This window comes from Mustela lutreola, chromosome 4 (genome assembly GCF_030435805.1).
Source record: "Mustela lutreola isolate mMusLut2 chromosome 4, mMusLut2.pri, whole genome shotgun sequence".
NCBI classification, from domain to species: domain Eukaryota; kingdom Metazoa; phylum Chordata; class Mammalia; order Carnivora; family Mustelidae; genus Mustela; species Mustela lutreola.
Window position 1 is genome coordinate 7,672,491 of NC_081293.1, and position 20,117 is coordinate 7,692,607.

At 51.3% G+C, this 20,117-nt stretch overlaps 1 protein-coding gene across 5 annotated transcripts in view; it reads left to right on the top strand.

The window, feature by feature from the left end:
- CHST15 (carbohydrate sulfotransferase 15) overlaps positions 1–20,117 on the top strand; it is a 75,142-nt gene that overhangs the window by 40,588 nt on the left and 14,437 nt on the right. For all 5 annotated transcript variants that reach the window (XM_059172906.1, XM_059172908.1, XM_059172910.1 and 2 more), the window contains exons 2-5: positions 1,490–2,565; positions 3,253–3,592; positions 5,491–5,637; positions 8,965–9,121. In XM_059172906.1, coding sequence (XP_059028889.1) covers positions 2,020–2,565; positions 3,253–3,592; positions 5,491–5,637; positions 8,965–9,121 — 1,190 coding nt within the window. In that variant the 5' untranslated portion in view covers positions 1,490–2,019. The remainder of the gene's footprint in view (positions 1–1,489; positions 2,566–3,252; positions 3,593–5,490; positions 5,638–8,964; positions 9,122–20,117) is intronic.

Below are 20,117 nucleotides of genomic sequence, written 5' to 3' on the forward strand. Positions count from 1 at the left end.
TTGCATCTTTTAGCTTTGTCCTGTGGACTCACAGGGATCATCAGCATATTCAAGGCCCCCAAAGTCCTGTTGTAAAGAAGTCTGATTGTGTTCATCTTACCTTTGCCTTGACTAATTTAAGCACAGAGCACATATCAACAAGATGCAGAACATTGAGAGGGAGACATTTTAGGAAGCTCTACTTGGCTTTTTCTTGGTCAGCCTATTTTGATAAAGCAGGGGCCTTTCTGTCCAAGAGAAGGGAAGGTTCCTGCTGGTGAGTCCTCATTGTTCAGCCTTCCAACCAATACGAGCAGGCTTTAATGCAGAGTTGGTTAATCCTACCTTCTCTGGGGACCAATAGGATCGTTTGAGGGCTGTGTGTGTGTGCCAAGTTGGAGGTGAGTCTACGGCCTTTGGGTAACTCTCAAGCCCTAAGGAAAAATAATGGGATAGGATCTCCCATCTTTGATTCCACTTTGAACATTCTTGGCATTCACTGACAATTAAAAAACATAATCTTAATGGTCACTGATGATGCTGTTATGAATGTTGCCTACCTTTTAGGGGATGCAAATAACTATGGGTAGGCATTAAGCAAACTCTTTATGTGCATTAGCTAATTTAATACTGGCTTCAAGCTTGTAAGTGAGGTACTCTTGCCCTGATTTTACTGGGGAGGGAGGCAAAGCTCAGAGACGTTATATGGCCCCCTGGAGGTCCCACAGCTAGTTAGTGGTGGTCTGCCGTTATTGGAAATGAAGTCTCCTTTTTTGCTGTTTTTACAGCATCTACAAAGAAGTGTCATCATTTGGGCAACAATACATTTTCTAACCACAGAATTCTGTTAATGGATTTTTAAGAATCATGTTTTCCCCAGGATGATGAAAGTGAAAAATGATTTCAGGGTCTGAGTGTTATGTTACTCAGGGGAATACAGCACGTTGGGTTTAATTGCTTAATAACTTAAAGTCAAACGGTTTTTTTTTTTTTTTTATATGATGCACTCTACTGAAGGAGAGAATCATTTCAGTGTTTCTAAATTTTCATTAACTTTTGCCTCCTAAACCGATAATAAAGGTTAGTTCTTGGTAACAGACTATGGGTGCTATTGGGAGAGAGGAAACATATTTTCTCTGCATACTCCTCTCCTCACTGGGCTGCTTCTTGGATATTTTGTGGATTTAAAAGCACGGATACTTAAGTTCATCTCTCAACTTAAAGTCACTGACCGTGCACGCATCTGGGAACGACTACGAAGTCTTGAGATTCGGAGATTGGTACTTAGCTGTGGTGTGGCTGAGCATTAGAGGATCTAGGGGCTGTGCAAAAATAAGGTGTTTGACGGGGAGCTCCAAAAGCTCTCCTTTTATCCCACGTGATTTTCTGTGACTCAGCAGAGAGACTGAAACCTAGGAGTGGAAAAGAGAACTTCTCTCCTGGGAAAGTGATCCCAGGGTTATGGCTATCATCACATCATGTAATAAAACCTCTTTTCTTTGTTGTTCAGGTAATCTGACATTTTAAAGATTTTGCTCCCCCCACCCCCGAGGAGGAAACATTTTAAAGGAGTGTGGGATGTAGAAGAAGAAATCTTCATGGGGCTCTCCAAGGATGGCGTGCCGACCTGTGCCTCACTGAGACCATGAGCCCTTCCGATCTCCTGAGTGTCTCCATGTCCTCCAGTGAGAAATCTTACACTTCATTTTGTGCCATGGGAAAAACCTGAAGGACAGATAGACTCGCTCCCACACTTTGGGGCCTTTTCCAAGCTTGCAGGGCTGCTTACAGAACATGACAGTAGGAGAGCACCTCTTTCTGTTGTCTTTTGGAGTTGAACCAAAGAAGGCCCTTCCTCTTTCTCCAGGGCTTTGGTGCCTGCTCATTTTTATATTCTATTTGTGTCTGTTGCTTGTGCCTTAAGACCATCTTATCTAATCAAAAGACATCCTTAAAGTTTTTCCAGCACTACTTGCACGCATCCGGGCTCCCCAGGGGCTCGCCCATGGCTCTGGGGGCCAGCCATCCAAGGGCATTACCATGAGGCACTGTATTAATTGCTGCATCCAGTTGTTGCCCAACAACGAGCACAAACAGCAGGTCGGCTGCGGAGGGGGTCCCCTTCACGGTCACCCCGAGTGTCCCGCCTGCAAAGGAGAGAACAAAATTGTGCTCCGCGTAGACGGTAAGCAGATGAACTTGCTTGCTGTCCTCGAGGTGAGGGCCGAGGGGAATGAGAACTGGGGCAGGTTTCTGCGCTTCAAGAAGGGGAAGCGATGCAGCCTCGTGTTTGGATTGATGATCATGACCTTGGTGATGGCATCTTACATCCTTTCTGGAGCCCACCAAGAGCTTCTGATCTCCTCGCCTTTCCATTACGGAGCCTTCCCCAGCAATCCCAGCCTGATGGATGGCGAGAACTCGAGTGACACGAAAGAACATCACCACCAGCCCTCTGTAAATAATATTTCATATGTGAAAGACTACCCAAGCATTAAATTAATTATTAACAGCATCACCGCCAGGATTGAGTTCACGACCAGGCAGCTCCCAGACAGAGAAGATCTCAAGAAGCAGGAATTGCACGTGAGTAGCCTTGTGCTAATCTGGATTGATGGACGGATGGATTGATTTTTAAAAATAGATGCTTCCTTTTGTTGTCACCATCTTTGGGAAACACAGTGAAGAAAAATGACCAAAAAATTTCTGAGGTGTGCAATGAGGGTAGTTTGACAGCCTCACAATTGCGAGGGCACTGGGTGAGGGCTGTGTGTTCACGATGTTTACACCAAGGAGGAAATTCGAGGTACTGGATGCAAAGCTAGACACACCCAAGAGCCACCGCATCTCAGAATTCCATTGCAGGGACTTGACTCGCTGCCATGGTGGTTCAGCTTGTTTTTGTAGATCACCATCATCCTATTTCTATTGTGCCCTAATTAGCATTTTTGTCTCTAATGGTCATTTAAATACACAACTAGGGAAGAGATTCCAACTGTGAAATTTAATTAGATTGCGGTGCGTGCCGGCGTGTGCGTGAAGGCTGGATTTTGAGGAAGCTTTTATCTTGTCTCTCCAGATTCTAGTTTTATTCTGGGCTAAGGAAGAACACGGCCTCGGCCATGCACCACGTTTGGCTTTATTTCAGTGTTTCCCCTTGTCACATGTGGACACCGTAGCGGGGCTCGGGGCATGACCGCGGCCTGGTGAGAACGTGTTTTTGCTAACTCCCCGCCTTCGTCTGTGTCTCCCTCGTTTTCTCTTTCGCTGCAGATGTTTTCGGTAATCCCCAATAAATTTCTTCCAAATAGCAAGAGCCCCTGTTGGTACGAGGAGTTCACGGGCCGCAACACCACCGACCCGTACCTGACCAACTCCTACGTGCTCTACTCCAAGCGCTTCCGCTCCACCTTCGATGCCCTGCGCAAGGCCTTCTGGGGCCACCTGTCGCACGCCAGCGGGAAGCACTTCCGCCTCCGCTGCCTGCCGCGCTTCTACATCATCGGGCAGCCCAAGTGCGGCACCACCGACCTCTACGACCGCCTCCGGCTGCACCCGGAAGTCAAGTTCTCCGCCATCAAGGAGCCGCACTGGTGGACCCGGAAGCGCTTTGGTGAGCGCGACGGGCGGGGCCTGCGTGTGGGCGGGGCGAGTCTTCCTGGCCCCACCTCCTGTCTCTGGCCTCAGTTTTTCAGCGTTGCTTCGCCCCTGTCGGTGGGGGGTGGGCGTGAAGGTGGTGGGGGGGAGGGGAGCAGGCAGGATGCTCCGGGACGCCGGGGAGGCAGGGCAGGAGGTGAGGAAATACCCCGAGAGGCAGAGAGCAGGCGGTTGGCTAGTTCCGGGCTCCCCGCACAAATACCCACGGGGCTGGATGCAACTCCCAGCCATCCGGAGAGCATTTACTGAGTGCCAGCTGTGCGGGGCAAGGGGAAGGGTGCAGAATAGTGGCTGTTCTTGCCCTGAAGAGCTTTGGTACACCTGCCAGTGGTGAGTGGTAAGTGCCAGATGCCAGGTGGGCATTTTTCTGGGGCTGTCCCCACCCCAACTCTGCAGTGTTGTCCCCAGGGCTCCCCACCCCAGAGGGACACTGCAGGAAGAAAGGTTGCCACATGGGGTGAGTTTCAAGCTTCTGGCTGGCTCCTTTGAGAGCTGTGAGTCTTTGGGCCTCATTTTTTGTCCGACCTGCTCTGCCCCTCTGCTTTAAGCTCAGAAGGAAAATCACATGGACATGATTCTGGGTGACCATGGACATGGCCCCCACCTAGCCTGAGCCATTCCACAGCCCTCGGGTCACTGTTTCCTCTTCCTAACCTTTTCCCTTCTGCCAGGAGACGTTCGGTCACTTTGACAAATGCCAGAGCTGGGGCAGGACTCGAGGGCGTGTTTCATGTAAAGGACTGGTTTCTTAGAAGGGAATTTTAGAAGTTTAACTTCGTGGAGCCTAAGTTGAGACCAAGTCCTGCTTGTTTCCTGACAAATTGACTTAATCAATTTGATGTTTTGATGTTCTTCCTGGAGTGAACGAACAGAAGGGTAAATGTGTCTTTTGTGGTTTGGCCGAGGCAGCTGTGGGAGCCTCGGCGTCATGTAGCGTGCTCTCCCTGCACAGGTCACCATTTGCCCTAATGAGAACCAGCTTCCTACTGGCGCAGGGGCGTGGTTGTCGGATCCTTTACTCAGAGTCTCCTTGAACCTCTTGCTCTTGTGCCCATGGGACATTTTCTCTCCACTTTCCGTTAACCTTGGTAGCTGTGGTTTGGGGGCAGTGTGCTGTTAATAGAGTTGCACGTGAAATTGACCCACTTTTAAGCCAAGGGGCAAATTTCAGCTGCAATGACCAATGGCAGAATAACTAGTGGGTTCAACCACGTGTCCCAGGATTCCGGGATGATTACCCTTGTTTGGATGGACAGACAAGCTGCTTGATCAAACAGGCCAGAGATAGAAGCTCAGATAAAAACTCTCTTTTCTGGGGAACTTGGAGGGCTAGTCTGTTAAGCATCTGCCTTCGGCTCAGATCATGATCCCTGCATCAGGCTCCCCACTTAGTAAGGGAGGCTTCTTCTTCCTCTGCCCCTCCCCTGCTCATTCTCTCCCTCTCTCTCAAATAAACAAATTAAAAAAAAATAATAACCCTCCCATTCCTGTTTGATACACTGTGTGCGTTGCTGTTCAGCCACGCACCCCCCCCCCCCAAGTGCACCTGTCAGCCAACCCCAAGCCTGGCCCTCCAAACAGATGCATTGATCGTTCTCTAACAGGTGTGTCATCCTGGAAGCTGCCACTTGCAGCTGAATGCTGGTCCCCACCCCCTGAGTGAGCAGGTGAGAGGACGGCCAGTTTGCAAATATTCTCACTGCAAGCCCCTTCTGGCAGCTCCCATGGGTAGAGCCTTGGCTGCTGCAGCTGGGCCCCTGGGGCCTTGACATCCCTCTCGGCCCCTCCCCAGGAGGCCACCCCCCAGCAGTGGCCACTTCGTCCTTAGTAACTCCTGCTTCTTGGTTCTCGTAGGGATTGTCCGCCTGAGAGATGGGCTTCGGGACCGCTACCCTGTGGAAGATTACCTGGACCTCTTTGACCTGGCCGCACACCAGATTCATCAAGGCCTGCAGGCCGGCTCTGCGAAGGAGGAGAGCAGGATGACTAGGATCCTTATCGGTATGGCTTCTGGGGGGGTCCCCAGAGGGGCTGCTCCGGCCTGGGGCCAGCTGTGCGTTGTGATCTCTTGGAGAATCTGATGCAGTTTGCATCGAATTTCCTAATGAGGGTCAGCGTCCCCCAACGAATCCTTCATACCTGGGCACTTTTCAAAGGGAACCATCTAGTACCTTTTCAGTGGGCCTTTAAAATGCCACAGAGCTGTGTACTCTGACCAATGTCAGATATCATGAAATTGGGAAGCCAGATGCTGGGAGAGGGGGCCCACTCCCACGGGGCACCCTCTGCTCTGGGGCTGGCCTGGCTTTTGCTCTGGCCTGGGGGACAGTTGCAGGATGCCTGCCCGCTTCTTAACCTGGCCATCGCTCTTAACACTATGTAAAACGTTTACATTACTGACATAGTTTCTGTAAAACAGAAATGTTTAATGGACTTTTTTAGTTCTGTGGAGGCTCCCTTGTACCTGAAATGATTTTTTCTAAAAATTGACATTTTTAAAAATTTAAGTTAAGCACACATGGCTGGGTTTCTTTTTATGATGTACTAATCTAAGTTTGGATGGAGGATCATAAGCACAGTTAACCAAGGAGTCATTGATTTACTGCTGTGGCTTTTGGAATCCTTGGCCCCAGGACCCTGGGAAGACAGAGGCCATCTCTCCAGAAACAGATATAGCCCTAATGCATTGTTGGTGACTAATTGCTGTTGAAAAAGCTGAGCCATTGTCAGGTTAATGCCTTTAGACATTCACAATGAGGTGGCTTGATTAATAATCTTTTTTTTTCTTTTTTTAGTTCACAAGAACGTTTTATAAAAAACCTACCTAATTTGTCTTGGATTCCAGCTTAGGAGAAGACATTTACCCACTTAGACCTTCTGAAAGAGTGAAGTCTGGCCACATATGTTCCTTAAATTTATTACCTGAGGCAGTAATCTGCTGTTTAATTTTCCTAAATCTATTATATTTTGATTCTCCAAATTTGATGACTCTGTTAGCAACCAAGAGGAATTGTAATCAACCATCTGAAAGATGGGTCTTTGCTCTTGACTCTTCCTGTCCTAGGAGAGAGGCTTACATGCCTAAGTCCTGATTTATTTGTTGTTTTGTTTTTTTAAGGCAAAGAAATGAAGTTGTGAGAGGCGGATGAGGTCCTATACCACCCCGGCCCTGATGTGAATTGGCTACTAGTTACTTTCTTGCACCCTTGGGTCCACACACCCCAGATCACAAGTCTAATTAATAGTTGTTATATTCATATATTTGCGTCATGTGACTCCCACACCGTATGCCTCTGGGAGAATCTTGTGTTCTTATGAAAGAGCTAAAAATATACATCTTAGGGCTAGGAAATTGAGCCCAAGATAATGAATGAAAAAGGAAAGCCTTAGTTTGGTTTTCTAATTTTACTTACTTCTAGATTTAAAAAGAAAAATTAGAGAAAAAATTTGCCACTCTGGTATTTACCTAAAGCAGAGTTTGGGAAGTTTTATGTAGAGGAGAGGCGTGGGGAGAGCTGGCACCTAGCCACCAGCCTGCTCTGGGCCACGTGACGAGAGTTGTCTACGTGTTCCTGAGTTCAGCCTGCACATCTGTGCTATGGGCTGGTTGGACCAGCTCCATTCTGGCTCTTCCCAGGCCTAGAATTTGATTCAGCTCTGCTTCCGCTTCCTCTGATGAGCTCTTCGGGAGAGCAGGAGGATCTTCTTCTCAGCTCAGGGGTCAGAGAGAGCCTTTCCTCAGTGGTCTGGGCTAATGGCTGGGTGACAAAGGATTCGAGGGGCCAGGTTCTTGGGGGTGGGGCTCTAGACACACTGAAATGTCCCTGCCTGTGTTCTCATGGTGCCCCGCTCTGCCTGTCCACGTGTTCGCCTGGGGAGCTGGTTGTGTACGGAGTTGCCGCTTCCCTCTAGATTATAAGGTTGGAGAGGAGAGGGGGTTGGCTGTCTTATTTCCCTCCTATCCCTAGTGGCAAGCACAGTGCCAGGCACCTAGTAGACACCAGATGAATGCTTTCTGGATGAATGGATTTGAAATGAACAGAGGATGAGAGGATGGATGGACAGATGGATGGACTTGTGGATGGACAAATGTTTCTGTGGTTGTAGAAGTAGTCCATTTATGATATTTGACAGAATTTTGTCAATTTCGTTTCAGATAGTTCTCTTGTTTTAATATTCTTGTATTCACTGTGAGTAGAATTTTCAAAGGACTTCTGATTGACTTGTCTCTTCTGTATCTTAAGGTATTATCTTTCAAAAAAGAGAAGAAAGGAAAGACCAGAACAGAAATGCTCACCTCGATGTGATTGCACATCCAACAGAATAGACAGGGCTGGCCAACTCCCTGCTTTATTGTGATGCACTCATCACTGATCAAAGACACTAGTCTTTTGGCTCAGATTTTCCCTGAATAAGTGACTTTGAGATATATCAAATGCCCATGTAAAATGTCGGGAAATTGAATTTGTATGTAATTGATCGATTTGCTTTTCTTTCTAAACCTCTGATGAGTCTTCGGAAAAAAAAAAAAAAGTCAGGGAATTGGTTCAAGTATCTGAGTGAGAGATGTTGAAATGTGTGGATCTTGGTCGCATGACCGCCCTCGACTACGTATCACATCTCATCCTTCATTCATACAGACCACAATGAGAAAGGGCTGGACCCATTCCCTGTCCACTCAGTCAGCGTGGACTGAGTGCCAGCTGTGTGCAGGGTGACAGGGCCTGTGGGCACATAGGACACAGCACCTCTAGACGGAGGTCCCGTGAGCCTTCCTGTAAAATCTTCCTCTTGCTTGGTCTAGATCATGCCTGGGGCCAGCTGTGGGTTGTGATCTCTTGGAGAATCTGATGCAGTTTGCATTGAATTTCCTAATGAGGGTCAGCTTCCTCCAACGACTCCTTCATCCCTGATGCTTTATCAAAGGGAACCATCTAGTACCTTCTCAGTGGGCCTTCAAAATGCCGCAGAGCTGTGTACCCTGAGCAATGTCAGATATCATGAAATTGGGAGGCCAGATGCTGGGAGAGGGTTTTTTGTTTTTTGTTTTTTGTTTTGTTGTTTTGTTGTTTTTTTTTTTTTTTTTAAACATCTCCTGGAGAGGAACTGGGAAGAAACAGGTGCTCACTGTTGCCCACATCACCTGGATTTCCAGACAGAGAGCGCTGGGTGGGGGCAGGGGAGATCGCTGGGGCAGAGAGGCCTTGCCAGCCACCTCTTGCTGAAGTCCCATGTGCTCCCGTTGGAGCCTGGTTTTGTCCCTCGCACAGGATGCCCGTGGGAGCCCCTCACGCAGCGCTGCTCATTCTCGGGGTTCTCTGCTTCCAGGGGAGGCCAGCGCTTCCACCATGTGGGACAACAACGCCTGGACCTTCTTCTACGACAACAGCACGGACGGTGAGCCGCCCTTCCTGACCCAGGACTTCATCCACGCCTTTCAGCCCGACGCCAAGCTGATCGTCATGCTCAGGGACCCTGTAGAGAGGTGAGCACTTTGGGTTTCTTGTATTTGGGGCGAACAGGCAGTTTTGAAGGACAGCCTGCCTTCTCATCACGAACAAGATCTTCCTTTTTTTTTTTTTTTTTAAATAAACAAGCTTAACTTGCAATGTTACTGCTATTTCCTATGTAAATGTTATTGTTGGTGCGATCTCCACTGGCTCTAAACAAATTGAGGATCATTTTCTTAGACCTTCTGACTGTGGTCTATGCGCCTTCAGCCTCTGGCCGGTTTGACCTGGGGACATGGGACCCTCCTTGGGGACTGTCAGGGCGTGTGAAACCCCCTTGGAATCAGGGACGTCAGGGTTTGCCGAGGGGTTTGGCTCCCATGATTCCTCATGTCCCGACCTAGGCTAGGGCTTTAACCCTGTCAGCTCTGAGTGTTCTGTCTCTAGCTTTCCTGGGAAGACCGAAAGGAGGAGATGACGGGCAGGGCCGCTTTGCTGTAAGAAAGGCACAGCTCATGTGAGACTGGACAGCGTGGGGGTGGCCGGGCCGGCACTGGCAAAGCTTGAGCCATAATGAAGCCGGTGGGGATGGCGGAAGATGGGGGCTTCCAGGACCTGAAAATCACTTAGCGGGATGGTCTGTGTGGTATAGTCCCATCAGAGAGGGGGGCACTCAGGCCACTCCAGGACCCTCAAGGAGGAGTCCCCACCCAAGATGAGCGGTCCAACTCTGTGACAACACTCCTCCTGCTTTGAAATCAAGTCTGTCTCTTAGGAGCATCTTGCTGGATCCGTTTCTTCCCTGTAGAGCTGCAGAGACCCAAGGGTCACTCTCCCCAAGTGGGAGAGGCTGCCGGGTATTGAAGCAGACCCGGCCCTCTGTGTCTCGCTTTTCTACCTACCTCTTGTTAGGGGTGAATTGTGCCCTTTCTAAGGATGCGTTGAAGTTCTAGCCCCACCTTTCGTACGGGTGCGTGTGATCTTGTTTGAAAACAGGGTCTATGTAGATGGACTCATGTCAAGATGAGGTCCTACCAGATTAGGGTGGCCCCAACGCCCGGGGTTGGTGTCCTTGTGAGAAGAGGACATTCGGACACAGGGAGAGCGTCATGTGATGACGGGGGCAGGATTGGAGGGACATGTCTGCAGGCCAAGGTACGCCTAGTGTTGCCAGCTGGCACTGGGAGCTGGAGACAGGCCTGGAACAGACCCTCCTGCAGAACCCCCAGGAGGAACCCCCCACTCGGATTTCAGACTTGCATTTTTCAGAAGTGCCAGAGACTAAATTCCTGCAGTTACAGGAATTTAGTGGCAGTCTGTGACAGTGGCCCCAGGAACCTAAGGGACCCTGAATACCTTCCCTGGATGGGTGCGCATTTCCTTCCGCACGTCCTTGCCAATGGCAACAATGAGACATGTGGGGGGATCTGAGGAAGTACTGGAAAGCTACAATGAGAACTGTTATAAAAAGCACCTATAGTCTCCCATCTGATAGCTGTGATTTATATCGGGTATGTTTTCTTCCAGACTGCTTACCTGTGCAGCTAAGTGCAATGTGTGTGTGTGTGTGTGTGAGAGAGAGAGAGAGAGAGAGTGTGTGTGTGTGTGAGTGTGTGACACACAATAGTAAGCACATACAGTCTCACATGTCACTTCATTTGTTTCACGCCGTTGCCCCCCAGAAGGACAGGCCTTCATGTCCCCGCCCTGCTTGTTCTCTCTGAATTTCTCTCTCTGTCCCTTCAGTAGAGCTCCCTTGCGGCTGTGAATGTGATCTGGTCAGAGGGGAGCTGGATTATCGGCCCCATCTCCGTCCCGGCAGCCCTCTTGGTGCTACGCCACAAGACACATCTATGTGCCCCAGATGGTTCCGCTCTGGTTCTGCCCCTCTCTCAGCCTCAGGAATCCATCTGGTCCGGTGCTGCAGCAGCCGCCGCCCTCGGCACAGCTCGCCTCATCCTACCTGCTAGTTCCCGCACTGTGGAGGCAGGAGTTTGGCCCTTCTGCTCACAGAGTGGGTTGGTCCCCCTCAGGCTAAGAACAGTTGACACAAACCAGTGGTGCTCTCACGTAGATGTGATTATGTAACTGTCAGCCTTGAAAGGAAAGGCTCAGTGACTAAGTGACCCCTCGCTGCCCACTGAGGTGTTTTCACAGCTGCTCTGCCTCCCTCCCCCAGACAGCCCCCAGCTGTAGTTCACAAGGTTGGAACATTCTCTCAAGAGTGCGCTTTCTGCTCACTGAATGTCTTCCTGTCACATCTCCCTGGTTCCTCGTTCTGAGGAAGGTCACTCTGCGCCTCAAACTCAGGGGGCCCAGACAGTGAAAACTGTGACATTTTGTCACTCCCTGGGCGTAGAGCAGTGGGAACTGGTCTCTGGGCTGTCTTGGTGTGTGTCAGTCCTGTTCTAGGCTGAGGGCATGGGGAGCTCATGGCTGGTTGCAAGACAGGAATGGCTGTGGTTGTTATGGTCTGTGGATCCAGCTGGAGCAAGAGGGAATGAGCTTCAGGTAGGGAAAAGTCATTCTGGAGGAGGTAAAGCCAGACTAGGTTTTGAAGGATGAGTAAGAGTTTGCCAAATCAACAAAGAAGGAACGTGGTTGAGAGGAAGAAGCATTCTGAGCAGGCAGATCAGTGAGGACAAAGGTAAAGACCACAGGCTCTCTTGTTGGAGAGCAGAGTCACCTTCCCTACATGTGTCCCTCCCTTTCTGCAGTCCCGATTCTACCTCTGAGAACACAACGGCCATAGGAAGCCTTTGAATGGGGAGGGCCATGGTGCCACCCAGGTTCAGACAGTGAGCCAGAGGCACGACCTACCCAACTTGCCTCTCAGACCCAGCCAAAAGCCTGCCTTCCTTTAGAAGGCTCAAGGGCCACAAGATGTCACCAAGTAGTCACCCCTTTGTTTGCTTGCTTGCTTTCTGGGTCAAATACTCCATTTATTATAGGACCCGGAAGTGAAGATTTCTTGCCTTTCTCATCTTCAGTGGTGAAAGTTCATCAACTCAGACATTATTTTGAGCCCTGACCACACACTGGGCATGGTGCTGGGTGCTGTGCATGCACATGTCCATGAAGGCCCACCCAGGGCTTACCCTCTGGGAACAGGTACTTCTACATAGAAGTGAGGCCCTCCCTCTCTCACAGTGGACGTGGTGCCGAGAAGGGGGTGGTGGGATGCCGTGGTGGCAGTTGCCTCAGGAGGCTGAGCCAGTTGTTAGGGTGCCTGCTACATTAGCCATCAACTGCTATGTAGCAAATCGCCCCAAAACTTAGCAGCTTAAAACACTACACACTCAGGATTACACCATTTCTGTGGCTCAGACTATGGCACAGTTTACTGTGTCCTCTTCTTCAGGATCTCCCCCAGGCTTGCAGTCAGGGCTTCTGCACGGTGGTGCCTCATCCAAAGGCTTGACTGGGGAAGGCTCTGCTTCCAAGCTCCCATGCTCTCAAGCTCACTGGCCAAATTCAGTTCCTCAGTGGCTGTTGGAAGGAGGGCCTCCATTCTTTGCCAGCCGTTGGCTAGAGGCTGCCCTCAGTGCCTTGCTTCTGGGCCTTGCCAGCATAGCTGCTTGTTTCTTCAGAGCCAGCCAGGGAGAGAAACAGCGGGCAGGTCGGAAGTCACAACCTTGTGTCATCTCATCACTGGAGTGTCAGCCTATGACCTTGACCATGTTCGGTTGATTTGAAGCACGTCATGAGGGCCAGGCCACACTCAAGGGGAGGAGATGGCGGGGTGTGCATGCCAAGGAACAGGGATGGTTGCCTACCACACCTGCTCCCCATTTCTCTGTCTGATCATCCAGGAGCCTAGGCCCCAGTGGTGTGACCAGGAGCAGAGAGGCTACAAGTACGTCACCGTGTCGAGGCAGAGTCTGCACATGCACAGCTGGCGGGGGGCGGCGGGCATTCATGCACACAATGTCTGTGTGGGTTACTGACAGCAACAGCCATTCCATTGCTTTTTAAACATTGATTTAAAAAAGTATGCAACAATAGGAATTTCTGTTTTGAAACCCATGACTCATGGCCTATCTTAAATGTCTGGCTTATTAGCCATCCCAGCCAGAAAGGAAGATAGACACTCAATGTTTAGGTTTTTTGAAGAAACAAACACTTGAAACCCCCGTTGCCATTGGTCTAACTGGGTTACAGGCCATCAGCCTGCTTGGGTCATTCCATGACCTTGCTCTTCTGCAGGGGAAGGTTGCAGGCGTTGCTTTCTGCCAGTGGGATTAGGCTAAACTGTTCTTTCCATCTACAAATTGGCAGGGGTGGGGTGGAGTTTGTTTCTAGTTTCAGATTCACATTTAACCTTTTTTCTAGAATTGATCCAACGTAGAGGGTTGTTAAAGTGTTGGGATTGCACACAGAATCAAACCAATCACTTTTAACTTTCCAGGAGAGATGTAAATGGTACGTTTGTTGTTCCTCCTTCTGGAGGAGAACAGAGGAAGAGTGGAAGGCGGGTTCTCATGGCCAGAAGGGCCAGCGAAGTTTCACACTGCAAGTTTCTCTACGTAAGAGATAATGACAGCTTAAAAAGTGAAACATTTCTAGGCCAAATTGGCCTAGTTAATTAAAAAGCAGAATTTTTCTTCCTTTAGTTCGACTCTAAAGTGGGAAAGACTGTTCTTTTCACCACACCTCCCGGTAGCTTCCCGCCTCTTCATGTGTGAGTGGTTGACGGAGTTGGCCTCGTAATTCAGAGGCCACCGTCATTCACTGGGACAAATGGCTGGAAGGTGTTGACATAGTTCATTCAGGGGACACTTGGAGTGGGGTCACACGCCATCTGTTAAGGATTTTACCGTGTCTGTATTTTGGGTTTAAGTCTGTGCATCATCTTACTGCCGGGGAGGGCAGTGACCAGCGCAGGATGCTGGGTGTTGCTCACGTTTTAGGATGATGGTCAAATCGGGAAGGAGAACCGAGCTCAGTTAAGAATAAGAACTTTATTTTGACCTGGGCACCTTGAACCTTGACTCCTGGGGCATTGTTTCCTTCATCTGCTTGTAGAAACTGACTTTTTAACAACCCACTGGACTGGGTCAGTAATTAATCTATGATGATGCCTGAGGAACGGAGGGAGTGAAGCACTTAATACAATGTATCCGTTTGCACGCGCTTGGTCATTCGGACAAGTAACGAGCGATGCTAAGCCTTTGGACAGGAATCCTGGTTTCATGGATTTTACTCCATCTGCAAAGTGGGTGGTAGGATGTATGGGTAATAAATGGCAAACCAGGGTCACCTTGATAGAATCATAGCCTTGGGGGACAGGAGGTCCAAGCTCTGCCACTGACCTTGGGGCAGCTACTTAACCTCTCTGTGTCTCATTTCCTTTTTGGTGAAATGGGGGGAAATAGTCCTGCTCTCAGGGTTGTAAGAGTACCTTAATATATGTAACGCATTTAAACAGTGCTGGAAAATGCAAAACATTATGTAATTGGTAGCTATTATTACTAGGTCACAGTAGTAGTAAATACTAACAGTAATGTGAGTGAGTGCGCATTTGCTCACTATACACAGTTATTGGACACCTTTGAAGGGCTGGCAGTGAGATGATCACTGAGGGACAAAATCCTTGTCTGGCCTCCCGGAGCCCATGTCTAATGGAAGGGGTGGGGACGGCCTCAATTAAGTGACCTTGGCATTAACTCCAGGCTGCCTCTGTGGTAAGCCCTGTCCAGGCATTGCCTCATTTGCGCTTGGCAAGCCGGTGTGTGTTCTCGGTGGGGCTCAGTCGCCTACCCACGGTCACCTAGTTAGTAGTGTCCAGGCTGGGGTTGAGGGTTGAGCCCCTGTCGGTTTGACTGAGGACTTGAGCTGTCTTCCCTATCAGAGGCTGGTCCTCGGGACGCAGAAGTGGAGACAGCGTGTGTGTAGGAGGTTTATGGGGCCCGTCGTGGGACAAGCTGGGGCGGGGGTGGGTGCCGACAGCGTGAAGGGGTGGGCCGTGACGCAGTCGCACAGAGGTCTCCCTCATGCCAGCAGGAGCCATGTGGTTGGGACCGCCCTTCTGAGATAGCGCCGCCCAGGCCTGTCCTGTCCGGCAGCCACTGTTTACTGTCTGTCCTGGGGAGGCCTGCGCGGAGCAGGTCTTTCCTGCTGATGGCAGACGCTGCATGGGACCATGAGCCACCAGCAGGATGACTCCCCACTCCGGCAAGGCTCTGTGAACGAGCTCAGATGATAGGAAGCCGCGCCCACCCAGGCTTCTGAGTCCCTGTAGACCTCTTACCCGCAGCAGGAATTTCTCTCGAAGTTCAGCCTGTGCTGAAAATCTTCTCCAAACAGCTCAATGTCTCTGTGTCCCTGGAAGCACTGATGTCGTGCCGTGGACACTCCCTGCAGCGGGGGAGGTGAGCTGGCACGCCGGCGTCCCATGACAGGCTCTCTAGCACGTGTTTGCACCAGGATTAGAGGGCTGGCTGTTCCCTAGCAGGGGTGCATCAGTTAGTAACATCTGTGACCTTTTTTTTTTTTTTAAGATTTTATTTATTCATTTGACAGAGAGAGAGAGAGAGCGAGAGAGAGTGAGCGCAAACGGAGAGGGGCAGGTAGAGGGCGAGGGAAAAGCAAGATCGACGCGGGGCTCCATCCCAGGACCCTGGGATCATGACCTGAGCCGAAGGCAGACGCTTAACCCACTGAGCCACCCAGGCACCCAACATCCATGATCTTAAAGGGAAATTCAGGGAACTCTGGGCAAGGGTTGGAGTTGTGGTGGGGTGGAAGCCACGGAGCATAGAGGTTGTGAGGCCGCGGATCGATTCCATGCCCTGCAGCGGCTGTCTGCAGGAGACTAGAGTGTCTCTCAGTGGCCTGTTTCCTGGAAATTTGAGGCATTTTGCATCTCAGAAGCTGTCTGTCTGGGTGTCATTGGCATGTCTTTAATGAGCCCTAAAAGTGGTGTGAGGTCACGCTCATAGGGCTGAACTGGGAGCCACCCCAGGACCAGGGAGTCAGCTTCTGCCATCGGAGCAGGAAGTTGAGCGGGTCAGGACTGGCCAGGGCAGTGCGGGGGAGGCTGCTCAGTACACTCCTGGACCTCCAGGTCACTTCAGAAACCTTGGATTTGTGAGGTTGGCTAGTTAAAGCTGTTTGGGGGTCTGTGGCCATGGCTGTGCTCCATGGTGGTGTCCCCCAGCCTGGGATCCAGGCCTGACTTGGCTGCTGCTTTAACCAGGGGTAGCCCAGCGATCCTGGGTGCTTCCTTTTCTTCCCTGCCAGAGACACCTGCTGTCAGGATCACCAGGAAACTGTGTGAAAGTGCTTCGTGAACCATGCCAGGCTTGTAGACCAAGGGGATTTCTAATCTCATCTCTGAGAGGTTCTATGCTTGGTTCCATGAACGTTGACCAAGTACCCAGACTGGATGCTCTAGAAGAAACAAAGGTGAACCCAGAGCCCTACTCAAGGGAAAGGGATGACCCAGCCCCAACATAAGCCCCATGGGCTGGAGGTGCTGCGTCCACGTGGACACGTTTAGGCCCAAGCCTGGATGTTCTTCTCTGGCAGAAAATGAGCCTCAGCAGCGTCACCCATGTGTACGGCTTCAGGTGACTCTCGACTTTTCCTCCAAGGGAGCCGGCCTGGTCAGTCCTGCTTGGTTGTTCCTCATGATGGGAAAGTCACAGCTCATGATTCAGTGAGACAGAAGGGCCTCCTTCCTGGCCATGTTAAATGGCCTTTATTTCCCTGTAGGAAAAATATACGTAATCATTATTGATGGCACCATATCAGAGGTCAGGAACTTATTGATTTGAACGTGGGTGCCGGCAAATGGAGAATGATGAAGGGACGCTCTGGATTTCACTTTTGTAATCACCCTTCAGGTGGCTGCAGGAAGACGGAGATGTCACGGGGTGGGGAGCTGAAGCGGAGGACAAGAGCGCGCCCACGTTTTGGAGGCTCCTGGCTGAGGAACTAGGGCCGTTCCCATGTGTGTCATTGAGAAGCCGGCTGGCGGGGGCTCTGGGTGCACAGCGACGTCTGGGCCAGGACAGCCTGCGTTGAGCCCCGCCCCCCAGGAGCCGTCAGCTGCTCCCCACCGTCCCCACCTCGGGGTCTGCCCCCAGTCGTTTCTCACAGCCCAGCTCTCCGGATGTCTGGTGCGTGGAGCAGTAGCTGGTAGGGTTGGCGCCGCGCGGGCTCTCGAGACGCAGCTGATGCAGTCGAAACTTCCCTGTGCCTTGTGGGCCTGGGATCGCCGTGACCTCTCCTGTGAGCCTCCCTGGGCACTGGCAGGTTAAAACCAACAGCAACTTTCTGGGGGGATGCGGGTCTCCTGGAATTGGCTGGTGGTGGGGCTTGTGCAGCTGTGTGTGTCTGCTAAAAACGACTGAATTGTTGGTGTGTGGATTACTTCTCCATTTTAAAATGGTACGAACAAAACCATGGCAAGAGGAGAACAAACCAGCCTCCCTGAACTAGAGGCATTGGAGCTGGAACCTGCCTGGGTCTCCTGGTTGCAGGGAGGCCGACCGACAAGCGTGTTGTCATTGAAGAGCTAAAACCCTTAAAATCCAATGAGCTGTTGCTGTAGCCAAGGACTGTCCTTTTATGCAGGTGCTCAGAGGTCACTCTGGGAGCTCTGAGATTCTAGAAAATACCTGAAAACCTGTTTGTCGCTGCTGTCATTGTCGGATGCCCAGTGGGGTGCTCCGCAACCACATCGGCTTTCCCTGGGCAGCGAAGCTCGTCGTGTTGATCCCGAGCATTTGTTTGTTTGCGGCTCTGTGACGCGTCGTGATTGCTTTTCTGTTTGCTGCCACTTATTAACTGGTTCTCAGCATTCCGAATCCCCGTGTACTTCCGACATTCAGAACATCAGAATAAAACCCCAAATTCTCTGGCTCTGGTGGCTCGCACCCTGCTCTTGTCAGCTGTTGGTTTGGCTCCATCCCTAAACTCTGAGGCCGGGGGCCGGGGCTGCGTTACTTTGCGAGGCTCCCTGGTCTCTCCCAAAGCCAGTCTTCTCCTCCGGAGACAGGGTGAGGACACTCAGCTTGTGTCGGGGGGTGGAGGGGGATGCAGGTCGTGAACACAGAACGAGGATATGCATGTAGTACCCAGTGCAGGGCCTGGTGAGGGGCGGCGGGACCAGGGATGGAAGCCATGAGGATGGAGGCAGCTGAAGGCCACAGCTCTTGTGCGAGCCTGGCCCACGAGACCAGCCCACGGAGTAGGGGCTGCCCCCGTTGTTGTGGCGCTCGGTCCCCCCACCTCTGCTCACATGGATTCGGAGTGACACCCTGTCAGTGTCGTTGAAGAGAATGACCACTGGCCTTGGTGTCACTGTCTCGATCTTACATGGTGGGGCCTTCAATGGTGGCCCCGACGGCCTCTTGTCTGTCCCCCTGAGAGAGACGTGGTCCCTTCCAGAGGCACCAGATTGAGGGAGCCACCCCCCCACCCCCCCACACACATTCTCCCCCACTCCCTCGCGCAGCGGTGCTGGCTCCCAGGACCCCCATACTGCCCAGGCAGGAGCTGAGCGCACCTCCGTGAGGGCCGACTCCCCTCGTGGGGCTGAACCCCACACCTAGCAGCCTTTTCAAATAAGCCTAGCACAGAAGGCGTGGAATGTATTTGGACTTATATTGGGAATTGTTCTTGGAAACAGTCGTGGACAAATGTAACACCATCTGTTTGGGATGGTTGAGGAGGAAGGAAATGAGGTGGTTCAGCAAAAGGGGGCTCTGCAGCCCCTAAGCCGTAGGGGGCTGGCTGGGCGGCAGGGGCAGCCCACGCGCACTCAGCCTCGCCAGCCTTGACTGCCCCTGGGCTGGGACCACTCACTTCACACCGGACTGTCCCAACTGGAGACTTTTTCCCTTGCCTCAAACCAGTTCCCGAACCTTCTACCCACTGGTCAGGCCATCCTTCAGGAGCAGCGTTCAGGTCTGCTTCTAGCCCCGGACAGCCTTGTAGCCCTTGAAACCTATTCTTCCTTCTGAGTCTTGCTCCTTCGGATGGAACAGCTCCCCCCACACCCCCAATTCGGTACCTAGCACTGAAGCAGGCAAGCATCCTTTGGGGTCCCGACCTGCCAGGAGGAGCAGAGTGACACCCTTCCTCATTCTCCGTGCCATACCTTGGCTAACGCATCCTGAGATTTGCACAAGTGTCCGGCAGCTCTGTGGTGATTCATTACGAGGCCAGCTTACATCTGCTGTGTGTTTTCCCCGCTGGCTTCTCCCCCTACGTTATCATTCTACAGTTGACTTGAAAGACCAGAATGTGGATGTTTAGATTTATCTCTTGTTACCTGAGTGTGTCTGCTCCAGCTTTTGGATCCTTTTTCTTGATACATTTGCTGCCCTTTTCAGCATTTTTCTTAATGGCTTTAAACTATCCAAGTGGCTTTCAGTCATCCTTGGTCACTACCTGGTCCTTTCTCCCCTGAGAGTAGCTACAGGGAAATCATTGCTTTCAGTATTGCTTCTGTTCTTGTGAAGCATGAGTCTCATTCTTCAGGGGTATAAACAGTGCTCCCCTGAGGGTGAGAGCTCATGCTTTTCCTCTGCCTTCCTTCTTGCGTCTCTGCGGGAAAGTGACCTGTGCCCTTATCCAGCTGCACGCTCAGGACTCTGCCAGGGTCTCAGGGCAGGGGAGGGGTGCTGGCAGAAATGACCCCTCAGTCTTCCTGGCAATGGGGGGTTAGGACCAGCATGTGTTGCCTGGGGCTGTTGCAACAAATTCCCATAAAGCTGGTGGCTTCAAGCAACAGAAATGTATTCTCTGGCAGTGCTGGGTGGGCTGTCTAAAAGCCAGGTGTCAGCAGGGTAGTGTCCTCCTGGGGCTTCTGTGGAAGGGACTGTCCCAGGCCTGTGTCCAGCTGCTGCTGGTGGCTCACAGCCCTGGGTGGTCCCCAGCTTGTGGTATCACACCATCCTCTCCCTCCGTCTGCATGTGGCCTTCTCCCCGGCACCTCTGTCTCCTTTGTCAGGACACTGGTCACTGGATTTACAACGCGTCCTATATCCACGATGGTCTCATCTCAGGATCTTCAACATA